At 41.1% G+C, this 15,439-nt stretch overlaps 1 protein-coding gene across 1 annotated transcript in view; it reads left to right on the forward strand.

Moving 5' to 3' along the window:
- Nucleotides 1-15,439, forward strand: part of vps54 (VPS54 subunit of GARP complex) — a 76,401-nt gene that overhangs the window by 55,598 nt on the left and 5,364 nt on the right. The window contains exons 14-18 of the mRNA XM_043696707.1: nt 39-220; nt 5,503-5,615; nt 7,963-8,026; nt 14,335-14,440; nt 15,235-15,327. Of these exons, the coding sequence (XP_043552642.1) occupies nt 39-220; nt 5,503-5,615; nt 7,963-8,026; nt 14,335-14,440; nt 15,235-15,327 (558 nt within the window). The remainder of the gene's footprint in view (nt 1-38; nt 221-5,502; nt 5,616-7,962; nt 8,027-14,334; nt 14,441-15,234; nt 15,328-15,439) is intronic.

Below are 15,439 nucleotides of genomic sequence, written 5' to 3' on the forward strand. Positions count from 1 at the left end.
TGTCTTCATGGTTTCTTTTTACTGTTTCTTCTTTTAAGGATGGTTTTCTGGAAAAGCTGAACTCCTCTGAGTTTGTGGCACTGTCACGAACAGTGGAAACGTTTGTCCAGGAAACAGAAAGGATATGCAGCAGACGCAGCATGTCCCTCCGGGGAGCCCTGCAAAGCCAGGCCAATAAATTCGTCAACAGGTTCCATGAAGAGCGGAAGACAAAACTTGGGTAAACCATGGTGGGATGGAAAAGCAGTCTGAGCTGATCACTATAGTGACAAAACTGATTTCAAATCAGAGGAAAGTTAAGGTCGACCCAGACTAAAAAGGGCTGAGCATTCTTTTATTCCTGATATACCTGTAGAAAGCCTTCGGGTTTTCCTTGATCCAATCTGCCAATGACTTCTCATGTCCCCTCCTGAATCTTCTTAGCTCTCTCTTTAGGTCTTTCCTGGCTAACTTGTAACTCTGAAGCGCCCTAGCTGAGCCTTCACATCTCCTCCTAACATAAGCCGCCGCCTTCCACTTGACAAGAGATTCAACTTCCTTAGTAAACCATGACTCCCACGCTCAACAACTTCTTTCCTGCCTGGCAAGTACGTACTTATCAAGGACCCACAGTAGCTGGTCCGTGAATAAGCTCCACATTTCAATTGTGCCCATCCCCTGTAGTTTCCTTCCCAATCCAATGCATCCTAAATCTTCTGGATGTAGGTTTGCTCGCTGAGCTAGGAGGTTCATTTCCAAACGTTTCATCACCCTACTAGGTAACATCTTCAGTGGGCCTCAGGCAAAGCAGTGTACATGATTCCTGCTTTTTATTTATATGTTTGGGTTTCTTTGGGTCAGTGATGTCATTTCCTGTTCCATTTTTCTCAGACAGTGGTAGATGGGGTCCAACTCAATGTGTTTGTTTATAGAGTTCTGGTTGAATGCCGTGCCTCTAGGAATTCTTGTGCATGTCCCTGTTTGGCTTGTCCTAAAATGGATGTGTTGTCCCAGTCGAAGTGGTGTCCTTCCTCATCTGTATGTGAGGATACTAGTGAGAAAGGGTCATGTCATTTTATGGCTATTTGATGTTCATGTACCCTGGTGGCTAGTTTTCTGCTTGTTTGTCTAATGCAGTGTTTGTTACAGTCCTTGCACGGTATTTTGTAAATGGCATTAGTTTTGCTTGTTGTCTGTATAGGGTTTTTCAATTTCATTAGCTGCTGTTTTAGTGTGTTGGTGGGGTTGTGGGCTACCATGATGCCAAGGGGTCTGAGTAATCTGGCAGTCATTACTAAGATGTCTTTGATGTAGGAGAGAGTGGCTAGGGTTTCTGGACGCATTTTGTGTGCTTGTTTGTGTTTGTTGCTGAGAAATCAGCAGATTGTGTTCATTGGGTACCCATTCTTTTTGAATACATGGTATAGGTGATTTTCCTCTGCTCTGCGCAGTTCCTCTGTGCTGCAGTGTGTGGTGGCTCGTTGAACCAATGGTCTGATGTACTTTCGCTTGTGGATCTTGGGATGATTGCTTCTGTAGTTCAATATTTGGTCCGTGTGTATTGTTTTCCTGTAGACGCTGGTTTGAAGTTGCCCATTGGCTGTTTGCTCTACTGTGACAACTGGGAATGGCAGTTTGTTGTTGTTTTCCTCCTCTTTAGTGAATTTTATGCCAATAAGGGTATTATTGATTGGAGGGTGATGAAGCATCTGGAAATGAACCTTCCAGCTCAGCGAGCAAACCTACATCCAGAACCTCAACCTTCTCAAAACTCCCTAAAATCCTAAATCTTGCCTAATTGCATCATAGTTGCCTTTCTCCCAGCTATAACTCTTGCCTTGCGGTATATACCTATCCCTTTCCATTACTAAAGTAAACCTAACCGAATTGTGGTCACTATCACCAAAGTGCTCACCTACCTCCAAATCTAACACCTGGCCAGGTTCATTACCCAGTACCAAATCTAATGTGGCCTCTCCCCTTGTTGGCCTACCTACATACTGTGTCAGGAAACCCTCTTGCATACATTGGACAAAAACTGACCCATCTAAATTACTCAAACTATAGTATTTCCAGTCAATATTAGGAAAGTTGAACTATTTGGAGGCCTATAGAAAACGCCCAACAGGGTAACCTCTCGTTTCCTGTTTCTAATCTCAGCTCATACTACCTCAATAGACGAGTCCTCAAATGTCGTTTCTGCAACCGTAATGCTCTCCTTCAATAACAGTGCCACACTACCCCCTCTTTTACCATTTTCTCTGTTCTTACTGAAACATCTAAATCCCAGAAGCTACAATAATAATTCTTGTCCCTGCTCTACCCATATCTCTGAAATGGCCACAACATTGAAATCCCACGTACCAATCCATGCTGCAATTTCACCCACTCTTCGGTCCAACTCATCCGCATCGACCAGACATCCCAATCTGACCAAGTCCCATTTGCCAGCACTTGGCCCATATCCCTTGGCCCATTCCTATTCGAATACCCAAACAGAGGCCTCTTAAATGTATCCAAAAGTAGAGCGTTCCTGTGAAACCTTTCGTAAGCTGAAATGGTGTAAAACGAACAAGTATTAATTTAGATTACATTACTTACAGTGTGGAAACAGGCCCTTCAGCCCAACAAGTCCACACTGACCCGTCGAAACGCACCCACCCGGACACATTCCCCTACATTTACCCTTTCACCTAGCATGGCCAATTCACCTAACCTGCACATTTTTGGACTGTGGGAGGAAACCGGAGCACCCGGAGGAAACCCACACAGACACGGGGAGAATGTGCAAACTCCACACAGTCAGTCGCCTGAGGCGGGAATTGAACCCGGGTCTCAGGCGCTGTGAGGCAGCAGTGCTAACCTCTGTGCCACCGTGCCGCCCATTTATATGGGAAAAGTTTTGCCATTTTTTGTAAAATCGAACATCATCTTTGGATTCTTTTGGTTAGCGAAAACAGGTACTAATGTACGTCTTTCTTAAAAGCGAAATGGCATAAAGCGAACTTTCGAAAAGCAGGGAATACTTGTAATTGTACTCACCTCCATCTCCACCTCTGGAAGCTTGTTCCATACATGCACCACCCTCTGCATAAAAAAAGGTTACCCTCTTCCAGGAACAGTCCAGCCATTTTGTGCAAAAGTAGTGAATTATAAAAAGTAGGAGCAAGCATAGGCCATTCAGCCCTTTGAGCCTGCCCCACCGTTCAATATGATCTTGGTTGATTGTCTAACTCAGTACCTTGTTCCTGCTTTCTCACCATAGCCTTTGATCCCTTTGGCCCTCAAAACTAAGTCTAAGTCCTTCTTGAAAACATTTAGTGTTTTGGTCTCAACTGCTTTCCATGGCAGAGAATTCCAGATGCTCCCTGCTGTCTGGGTTAAGAGATTCCTCTTCATTTCATCTCAGTCCTAAATTGCCTATCCCACCCCTGGATCTTGTCTCCCCATCATTGGGAACATCATCCTTGTGTTTATTGTGTCTACTCCTATCAGAATTTTTTGCGTTTCTATGAGACCCTCCCGATTCTTCTAAACTCCAGTTAATGTAGAGTCATAGAGCTGTACAATGCATCCTTTTCATATACCCATCCAGTTGCCTTTTAAATGTTATAATTGTACTAGTCTCCACCACTTCCTCTGGCAGCTCATTCCATACTCTCACCACCCGTTGCATGAAAAAGTTTCCCCTTAGATCCCTTTTATATATTCCCCTCTCACCTTAAACCTATGCCCTCTCGTTTTGGACTCCCTTACACTAGGGAAAAGACCTTGACTATTCACCCTATCCATGCCCCTCACTATTCTATAAACCTCTATAAGGTCACCCCTCAGCCAGGGAAAACAGTCCCAGCCACTCATTGTAGCTCAAATCCTCCACCCTGGCAACATCCTTGTAAATCTGAGTCCTTTCAAGTTTCACAGTATCCTTTCTGTAGCAGGGAGGCCAGAACTGCACGCAGTATTCCAAAAGTGGCTTAACCAATGTCCTGTTCAGCCACAACATGACCTCCCAACACCTGTACTCAATGCACTGACCAATAAAGGCAAGCATACCAAATGCCTTCTTCACGATCCTATCTACCTGAGAGCCCACTTTCAAGGAGCTATGAACCTGCATTCCAAGGTCTCTTTGTTCAACAACACTCTCTAGGACCTTGCCATTAAATGTATAAGTCCTGTCCTGATTTGCCTTTCCATCATGCAGCACCTCATGTTTATCTAAATTAAACTCCACCTGCCACTCCTTGGCCCATTAGCACATCTGATCAAGATCCTGTTGTAATCTGAGGTAACCGTCTTTGTTGCCGCTACACCACCAATTTTGGTGTCTTCTGCAAAAGGGCAGCACGGTGGCTCAGTGGTTAGCACTGCTGCCTCTCAGTGCTAAGGACCGGGGTTTGATTCCCGCCTTGAGCAATTGTCTGTGTGGAGTTTGCACATTCTTCCCGTATCTGCGTGGATTTCTTCCCACAGTCCAAAGATGTGCAAGTTAAGTGAATTAGCCAAGCTAAATTGTCCATAGTGTTAAGTGCATTAGTCAGTGGTAAATGTCAGGAAATGGGTCTGGGTGGGTTACTCTTCGAAGGATCATTCTGGACCTGTTCGGCCAAATGGGCTGTTTCCATGCTGTAGGGAATCTAATTTAATTTAACCATACCTCTTATATTCACATCTAAATCATTTATATAAATGACTAAACCATTTTTTTACAGATCTTTTCTGTACCAGCTTAAGAAAGAAATCTTTTTAAAGCTTTCAATGGTTTGAAAGTTTTGAAGCAACAAAGTTTTCAGATTATCCTTGTTTGAGTACTGACCTCAGTCGATTGTAAGGGATGCTGTCCTTGTAACTGCCATGGTAATTCTCTGTGAATACAATCCAATTTTCAGAGGGTTTCTTTAACTTCACTGGGGGAAGAGACTTGTTCATCTTGTCTCTAACTGTGCCTGAGGGTCCTATTCCTTTGTCCATCGCTTCCAGATCATGGGTGACATTACACACTGGCTGTGTCTCACTACACAGAGATTAAACAGTGGAGGAAGCACTATTAAAAACATTCTCAAGATAACAATCTTAGCTGCTGTCTGTTCACAGATTTCTATTGGGCATGTTTTTTTTTACTATACCAAAGATGTCATTTCACTATCAGTTTCAACATCAAGATCTACTTTTAGCAGTCTCAGTGTTGTATCTATCCATAGCCTTTTCCTGGTATAAGGTACAGCGCCTTCCATTAGGTTAGCGTTTTTACCAATTCCTGCAGCTTTCTATTTTCTTTATTCAACTGTAAAATACACAAATGAGCAACGTAGGCTCACTTACTATGGATAGTTCCTAACTCAACTGTTTGTTCCTTAACCTCTAATCCTGATTGAACTGGTCTCTCTTTAGTATGTCAAATTATATCAAAGTGGAGCAATTCCATAAAGGTCAGATTTTTATAAAGTAGTTAGGTACATGTATAATTATGGAAATCCTACTGTATGGGTTTCTGATCAATCATTTCTTGATGTGTTGTAGTCTTCTGTTGGATAATGAGCGATGGAAACAGGCTGAAGTTCCAGCTGAGTTTCAGGACTTGGTCAATTCCATTGAGGATGGAGTGATTGCTTTACCAGAGAAAAAAGCAACAGGTCAGTGCTTTGTAGATTATTGGTTAAAAAGAAGAATCAACTTCTTGTCGGATCCTTCTTGTTGGAGGAAATGTCTTAACTTCTAAATATGGATAGGAATATATTTCTTTGCTGAAAAAACATTGGTTGAGCTTTCATCTTGGACTCATCAGGACAGTTCGCAAGAAATACCAATAAGGGGGAAAATCAGCATTTACACTGTTTGAGTGTAGGGTACTCATTGGTTGGCAATTGGACTCTGCGTAAAAGAATAAGGAAGAGGGGTTGCCCTGGGGAATGCAGCAGTTGATGATGATTGACTGTTGACTGCTTTTGTTGGATTTCAAACAGACAGGTTGTCTCTTATTGGTCATGACATTGACCTTTCAGCGCTTCTCACATTTTGTGCTACCAAACAGCTAAACATATTTCTGTATAATTGTAAAATTTTAAGTGGTTTAAATGTTGAATGTCTTGTTACTTAGCATGTGAAAATGTTCAAATGTTTGAGAATTATACTAGACTGAGCCACCTACAAGAAAGAAAAAACATCTATCTCTCCTAGCCTGATTTCATTTGCATTCATAAAAGTGTATACACTCACTATTTTTCTCTTTTTTTTGGTTTGGAACTGAGAGTTGAGGTTGAATTGAACTTTGAACAGCAGCTTGTTTTAAAAGAGAACAAAAACAGATGTTGGGAACTGACCTGGAAGGTAATGCAACTTAATGTTTTGAGGACATTGGAGATGAATCAGCACCAAGCTGTTGCAATGTTCAAGGCTGGCAACTGATTGGATGTTGAATTAGCCAATTGAGGAAGAACTGGCGCTGGCCAACCAATCACAGAGACTGTTTAGTGAAAGGAGAAAGAGAACAGTTCTGACTTGGGTTTGGCAGGAGAGCGATTTTCAGAAGCTCCAGATACTGCTGTTGTATTTGGCGCTCTCTAGTTTTCTGTCACATTACAGAACAACCTGGTTATCCAAGCATTAAGTATCTGAATTTCAGATTATCCGAACAAGATCTCAAGGTCCCGTAAGCACGTTATCCGAACAATCAGTTATCTGAACAAAATACTCCCTGCCTGTCTCATACGGATAATCGAGGTTGTTCTTTATTGAACCGTTGAATGTTCTGAGAAATAAAAGAGTCTCGGTCTGTAGGAAATGGTTGCATATTTCTGGGTGTCTGCTGAAACTGCTGTTATTTGGAACTCAGGCAAAACTTCTATTATGAATATGTGTTAAGAATTGTATTCTTGCCTGCGGAATAACCGTTGTCCAAGGATTTCATGAAGGCCTGGTATCCATAATTTGAAATGGTTTATTAAACTGGAAAATTATGATTTTGTTTATTTTTTAATCTACTTCTTAACTGAGTAGGGGTTATGATCGAAGAAGACTGGGCTTTAGATTGCAGATATTAATTAAATTAACTTGTTTGTCTGTGTTCTTCTAAAGTTACATTATTCATAATAAATTGTTAATTTTTCTTCAGTTATAAACTTATTATCCAAGATCTGTTATTTGTAAAGATTAGTTAGGAACAATTAGCAAATTTTGAGGGCCATTTACTTTTAATTTCACTGTGTTGTGAATCCAATGCTGGTGAGACCCTTTTGGTTTGACTTGCTATCTCTGTATCACAAAAAAAGGGATTGACAAGAGGCTGAGGCTGCTACTTCTGGTGCTGAAGGTGCTGAGTCTAACTCAATACAGTGATACCAGAAGGTGTCTCAAATATTTGATCAGTAGGCGAAGCTAGCTGTCTCACACTGTGACTTTGCAGTGAGCACGCACACAATATTTTGACTAACCACCTGCTACCGTCAACCCAGAAATAAGTTTTGCCAACCACACAAATGAGTAAAGTAGTAAGTGAGTTTCAGTTCCGGTGTAATGCCAGGAATGGAGGCTGTACACCCAACAATATATCCATACATGGCAGATTTTCTCATCGAGCAAGTGTATATGAATATTGCCAGAGTCTACCTGCCTGGTAGTTTAGCCAACCAGCAAAAACTGTCAGTTAAAGTTTCCTGATACATCACTCTGAGAACCGTGATGCAACCAAATCAAAACACTTTTCTCATGCTGTTGAAATTGGTGCTGGATTTCATGTTCCAGTCTTGAAGAGAGCCAAACAAAAAGCTTTAACTGTCTCTCTTTCTAAAATTGGTAGTTTCTGAGTTATAAAGCAGTTTTGCACAATCAGTATTTATCAAAATATAATTTCGGTAGAAACAACTTGAAATTTGAAAATATTGCAGAAATTACTATTTCATAATGTGAATAACAATTGCTATTTCATCATATGAATGACAATGACTATTTCATCATATGAATAACAACTTGTTTACTCCTTAGTTCCACAAGAAAGAAAGCCGGCTGATTTTCTGTTTGTTGATGGGCAGAAATATGCTGTAGTAGGGTAAGTGCCATTCACTATAGTGTGAACTATAATTGGGTAAATGCCAGTTTTTGTAGTATAAACTGTAGCTGGGTAAGTGCCATTCATTATGTTGAGGACTGTAATTGGGTAAATGCCAATTATTACCCAATTACAGTCCTCAGTATAATGAATGGCACTTAACTCAGTTTCAGTCCTCACTACAATGAATGGCACCTACCCGGATAAATGTGCCATTTATACTGAGGACTGTAATTGGGTAAAGGTCATTCATTATCGTGGGCTGTAGATGGGAAATAGGCATTCATTATACCGTGGGCTGTTGTTGGATAGATACAATTCATTGTTGTGTGGGCTTCCCCCCACCCCCCTGTTCGTTCTTCCATCAGATTAACAGGTTTCATAAAGTTCATAACCATTATTTGCATTGTGGGCGGGAAACTCTGCTGTCTGTCAGTGGCTCGGGTTTATTTTATGAAGCTCTGGAGGTTGTTTCCAGCCTTTTCCCTGTTTTGTGATGCTTAATAGCCCATTCTGAAAAGACTAATATGATTAAGTTTATTTGAGAGTTAGAGAATATACAGAGTTAATGAGCGACAGGAAAAGCAGAATAGTGTTTAAAACAAGGCTTTGCTTCCTGGTGATCATAGCCCAGAAGAAGGGTCACTTCTGCAATGTTGGTGGTGAGGTTAAATCCTTGGTTTTCAATTAATGGCCATTGCCCCTCTGCCCAATCCTGGAAGCTTGCATTTTCTGAAAAATCCAGTGGAAAACACAAGATGACTTTTTATTTAAAATGCCCTGCTGATTGAACAGCTACCAATCCCCCCTGTTACTGTTGAGGTCCTTCGTGCCTTCACCTATACCACCACCGATGTCACACTTGTCTTACCCTCTAATCCCTCCTACATCCAATTCCTTACCATTCCCCTTTAGGCATGGGGTCCCATCAAATCGGGTCACAATGTGAAACAGATTTGGAACTTTTGTATAAAACAATAGAACATCCTGTTAACATGTTGACTTGTACATTGTGAGACCCATCATTAACCCTGAGGTCAGAGATCCTGCATATAGACTCCTAAGCAGATCTTGCACAATTCAATCTGTTTGACATGGAGTTGTTTTGAAACTTTATGGTGGAAAAACCAGTTTTAAAAACTGCCCTCAAATACATTAATTTAAATAAAAACAGGAAATGATGGAGAAACTCGGCAGGTCTGGCAGCATCTGTGGAGAGAAAGCCGAGTTAATGTTTCAAGTCGAGTATGACTCTCCAGAAGTGGAATGATCGTTGTCCCTACTGGAGTCAGGCTGGAGGTGCTGCTTTCATACCACACTTCACCATCAATCACAAAATATTTGTCAAAACAGTTTCTCCAAGATCCGTTTCATGATTGACAGGATATATTTTTGTAATAATCCACAGACAAATTAGTAGAGAATAATATCGATATACATTTAACAAAGTAAATAATTCAGACTAAAATATCAGTATATTACTGCATCATGCAATAACTTAGTGCAAATGCCCACATATCATTAAAACTATTTCCATTTTTGAGGAATTGGATGATTTTAAACAGGTGGCCATTGACCACTTGACATCATTGCACCAAAAATTGATCATTTATGAAGGGAAAGCTTCTCCAGCAATTTGTCATTGAACAACCTTCCAATTTTACCAGAGTTGTTTGTGCTGTCCAAAGTGAGGACAGAGCAAGGATCAGTCAGCAAGCTGAGTGTAGATCACCTAGCCAGCTAATTAGCAATGAAATGACGGACTTAAGTGAACTGATGGAGGAGAGATACTGCAAGGTTTCAGAGTAGGCAGCATCGTGTATATTGAGGTGCTGAGAGAGCAGTACCTTCACGTTTCCAAGTGCATGAGTGTGCCAAATAGACATGAGCAAATGAAATTGCTTTGGTGTCAGCACAGGTACGGAAAACTGAAAATGTTATTCTTTTTAAAACATGTATGTTGGAAATATAAATGTGATACTGTGCCATACTTTAAACTGTGTTTTACTGAACAAAGACATGTTTTGCCAAGTCAGCACATGGGTGTCACCTATTTTGTTGAGTTGAAACAGGCACAGTGTGAGAATGTGTTATTTCTGTCTGCAAAGGACAAGATCCTGTTAATAATGCAGGGAGTTTCCAGGATATGCAGACAGAAAAAACATGTGAACACAATATGCCTGTTTCAACTCAACAAAATAGCTGAGCCATTTGTTGGCTCACCTCTGACTAATCATAGTCAAACTATTTTAAGGTGTAATCAAAGCCTGGGAATTAAATATTAGTCAGCATTAAAAGAACGAAGAACAATACAGCACAAGAACAGGACCTTTGGCCCTCCGAGCCTGCACTGGTGCATTTTGCCCTTCCCTGCTAAACCTGTCTTCACTTACAGGCTCTGTATTCCTCTGTTCCCTTTCTATTTATGTATTTGTCCAGGTGCTTCTTGAATGCTATTACTGTGTCTGCTTCTATCACCTCCTCTGGCAGTGTGTTCCAGGCACTCACCACCCTTTGTGTGAAGAACTTGCTTTGCGCATCTCTTTTAAACTTCCCACCTTGCATCTTGAATCTGTGTTCCTGAGTAATTGACCCCTCCAACCTGGTAAATAGCCTCATACTTTCCACTCTATCCATAGCCATTCACAATCTTATGAACTTCTGTTAAGTTGCCCCTCGACCTCATGCGTTCCATTGAAAACAAACCCTGTTTACAAACCTAGGATGCATTCTCCATGGCAATACCCTACTTACCAGAGTCACCACTTGCCAACCAATCAGTACTCTGTTCTCATGCATACAAGTGTTGAGCTTCCCCTCTAGTTAGTATTCTTGTGAATAATCCTGATGAGTGGAAAACAAAAAGCTTCAACAAAATGTGTCCTTCACTAATACACGTTCTGTATTACAAAACCATTACTTATAGTTCAGCCTCTGGAACCTGGACTTTCATGGAATCCCTTTGATAAAATGAAGGCTCCTCCTTCATCTATAGCCTAGCCTTGGCAATTTCCATCAGAGCTTTTATAAATGCAAAATGATCCTTCTGAACATTCGTCTAGAAATCTTTAACATGGATCTTTGCCAAGAGCCACAGCAGCTTATTGTTTCTGATGCAGCAGGATCAGTGTTTTTGTGTTTAGAAATGTTTGTTTGAATTGAATTTGCTCTATCTGTATTTTGCTCATAGTGATAAAAGTGCCCTGTAGTCACTTTGTCACATGTAAATGATTACCTTAGTCCCATTGTATTCCATCTGCCACTTTTTTGTCCCACTTTCCTAAATTCTCCCAAGTCCATCCACAGCCTCCCCACTTCTTCAGCATTACTTGTCCCTCTACCCTATCATCGTGTCATCTGCAACAATGTCCTCAGTTCCTTCATCCACTTCGTTACTTTATATCGTGAATAGTTGTGGTCCCAACATGGACCTCTGGAACTCCATTCGACACCAGCTGCCATCCTGAAAAAGATCCTTTTATCCCCACACTCTGCCTTCAGCTATTCCTCTCTCCCTGTCAGTATCTTAGCTTATTGAGCAGCCTCCTGTGTGGCATCTTGTCAAAGGCCTCCTGGAAATCCAAATAGATCACATCCTCCTTTGTCTAACTTGCTTGTTACCGCCTCAAAGAATTTAAAACATTTGTCAGGCATGACCTTCCTTTGAGGAAGCTGTGCTGTCTGAGCCCAATTTTACTATGCACTTTCAAGTACTCTGCAATTTCAGCCTTATTAGCGAATTCTAAAATCTTATTAATGATTGCGGTTAGGCTAACTGCCTCCCCTACCCTCCTTAAACTGGGGTGTTAGATTAGTAATTTTCCAGTGCTCTGAGATCCTCCCTAATTCCAGTGATTCCTGAAAGCTTACCACCAATGCCTTAGTTGTCTCCTTCAGAACCTGGGGTGTAGTCATAGTATCATAGCGATGCACACGCACGGAAACAGACCCGTCGGTACAAACCAGATATTCTAAATTCATCGAGTCCCACCTGCCAGCACTTGACCCGTATCCCTCTAAACCCTTCCTATTTGTATACCAATCCAGATGCCTTTTAAATGTACCAGCCTCCTCCACTTCCTCTGGCAGCTCATTCCATACACGCACCACCCTCTGCGTGAAAAAGTTGCCCCTTAGGTCCCTTTTAAATCATTCCCCTTTCACCTTAAACCCATGCCCTATAGTTCTGGACTCCCCCACCCATGGAAAAATACCTTGTCTACTTACCCTATCCATGGCCCTCATGAGTTTATAAACCTCTATCAGGTCACCCCTCAGCCTCCAACGCTCCAGGGAAAACAGCCCTAGCCTGTTCAGCCTCTCCCTGTAGCTCAAACCCTCCAACCCTGGCAACATCCTTGTAAATCTTTTCTGAACCCTTTTAAGTTTCACAATATCCTTCCTATAGGAGGGAGACCATAATTGCACACAGTACTCCAAAAGTGGCCGAATTAACATGACCTCCCAACTCCTATTCACAATACTCTGACCAATAAAGGAAAGTATACCCAACGCTGCCTTCACTATCCTATCTACCTGCGACTCCACTTTCAAGGAACTGTGAACCTGCACTCCAAGGTCTCTTTGTTCAGCAACACTCCCTAGGACCATACCATTAAGTGTATAAGTCCTGCCCTGAATTGCCATTCCACTTATCTAAATTAAACTCCATCTGCCACTCGGCCCATCTGATCAAGATCCCGTTGTACTCTGAGTAACCTTCTTCACTGTCCACTGAACCTCCAATTTTGGTGTAATTTACAAACTTGCTAACCGTACTTTGTGTTCACATTGAAATCATCTATATAAATGCTGAAAAGTAGTGGACCCAGCACTGATTCTTGCAGCATACCACTGGTCACAAGCCTCCAGTCTGAGAAGCAACCGTCCATCACCACCCTCTGTCTTCTACCTTTGAGCTAGTTCTATATCCAAGTGACTACTCCCTGTATTCCATGCAATCTAACCTTACTAATCAGTCTACCATGAGGAACCTTGTTGAATGCCTTACTGATGTTCATATAGATCATGTCCACCTCTCCACCCTCATCAATCCTCTTTGCTATTTCTTCAAAAAACTCAATCAAGTTAGTGAGCCATGATTTCCCATGCATAAAGCCATGTTGACTATCCCGAATCAGTCCTTGCCTTTCCAAATACATGTAAATCCTGTCCCTCAGAATTCCCTGCAATAACTTGCCTACCACCGGTCTATAGTTCCCTGACTGTTCCTTACCGCCCTTCTTAAACAGTTGCACTATGTTTGCCAACCTCCAGTCTTCCGGGACTGCACCTGTGACGATCGATGATTCAAATATCTCAGCAAGGGGCCCAGCAATCACTTCTCTAGCTTCCCTGAGAGTTCTCGGGTGCACCTGATCAGGTCCTGAGGATTTGCCCACTTTTAAGCGTTTTAAGGCGTCCGGCACCACCATCTCTGTAATATGGATATTTCTCAAGATGTCACCATCTATTTCTCCACATTCCATATCTTCCATGTCCTTGTCCACAGTAAACACTGATCAAAATCCTCATTTAGTATCTTCCCCATCTCCTGTGGTTCCACACAAAGACTGCCTTGCTGATCTTTGAGGAGCCCTATTCTCTCCCTAGTTACCCTTTTGACCTTAATGTATTTATAAAATCTATTAACCATCTTGAAACATTTCAGCTTCTGCAGTACCTGCTCCATGGCAATGGCCACTACACTCACCTCTTCATGCCAATTAGAATACTTGTTCAGACTATAAAATTTATTAATGGGTTTTCAGCTGTGGTTATGATTGGGGTTACTTTAAATTTTAAGAGCTACACATATTCTTAAACCTATAAATAAAGTTCAAATGTCCATAAGCATCACTGTAGCACCTTGTCATAGAGTCATACAGTGTTTAAACCAACCCTTCGTTCCAACCAGTTCATGCCAACCATAATCCCAAACTAGACTAGTCCCACCTGCCTGCACATGGCCCATATCCTGCCCAAACCTTTCTTATTTAGATAAGTACATGAATGTCTCTTAGCGGTTGTAACTGTACCTGCATCCACCACTTCATTTGGCAGTTCACTCTACACATGAGCCACTCTTTGTGGGGAAAAAACATTGCCCCTCACTTACTTCTTAAAACTTTCCCCCCTCATCTTAAAAATATGCGGTATATTTGATCTGCTTGGATTCTGGTGCATTGGCTTATGAAGCAACATTGTACAACAGTTATCTTGTATATATGGTTATACTTCTTATACAAGTAAGCAATTAATATTGTAAACATTAGATTCATAATTATCTATTTCTTTTCTCTTTTCAGGACTGTTTTGCTGTTAATAAGAATTATATTTGAATACTGTCAGTGTGTAGATGACATTCCTTCCATTACTACTGACATGCTTACTCGCCTCTCAGATTTATTAAAGGTATTTGTTATTTAGTGAAAAACTATTTATTATAATAATGTATCTTAGCTGTGATGCTATCCATGGTTGATTAGCTTGCCAGCATGCGTGTAAACAATGATAGCCTGGACAAGCGTGAGCTCCTGACTAAAAGGGTGGAGAAATAAGGTGACATAAATGAAAGTGAATCTTTGTGGAAATCCTTTAGTTTTCTTGGACTAATGCTTACTTTTTATTGGAATGAAATTTGTAATTGCTGATGACCAATATGCTTCTTCCAGTTGCAACTACATGGATTGAATACAGATATAAAGGTCTCCCTACCTGCAACCTTCTCTGTTTGGTTTGAACATCTGTTGCACTGATGTGAGTTCTTTTGCATTTCTTGAATGAGCTACCTGGCTGGTATCTGTGGATCCAGTTGACAGTGCTAACTCCTGTTCAGTTCCAGACAGATCATCAGGAAACACTTTGAGATGATTCTTTCCTGACAGAGAGAAACAAACATGTTGTGGGCCCCATTGAACTCAAGAGGGCCGAACTCAATTATCCAATATCCTCAAATATATTTCTTCATACCTTTCTCACCTTTAATGTACCAGCTGCTAGAACTTGTTTTATGGTTTACAGGCTCTTTGTATCTGTATCAATGTTCAAGTGAAGCTTCCTTTTGTCATTTATTAATTATTTTGAATGGTAATTAACAATTTAGATATCATTGGTTATCATCTGGAAAGTTATTCCAAGCAATAATACGTAAATTTAAAGCGTTTCCATAAACACGCTCTTACGGTGTTTTCCTTATTTTCTTTTAGCATTTTAATTCTCGAAGCTGTCAGCTTGTGCTTGGAGCAGGTGCCTTGCAGGTGGTAGGATTGAAAACAATAACTACGAAAAATCTAGGTATTATTTCTGTCTTTCTTAAGTAATTGATCTAGCTCATTTTTCTGTGTATTTGTTATGTATTCAGTGAACTTGGCTGTATTCTGGTTAAAATCTTCGAGGAGAAAGTGAGGACTG

Source organism: Chiloscyllium plagiosum, chromosome 9 (genome assembly GCF_004010195.1).
Source record: "Chiloscyllium plagiosum isolate BGI_BamShark_2017 chromosome 9, ASM401019v2, whole genome shotgun sequence".
Classification (NCBI taxonomy): Eukaryota; Metazoa; Chordata; class Chondrichthyes; order Orectolobiformes; family Hemiscylliidae; genus Chiloscyllium; species Chiloscyllium plagiosum.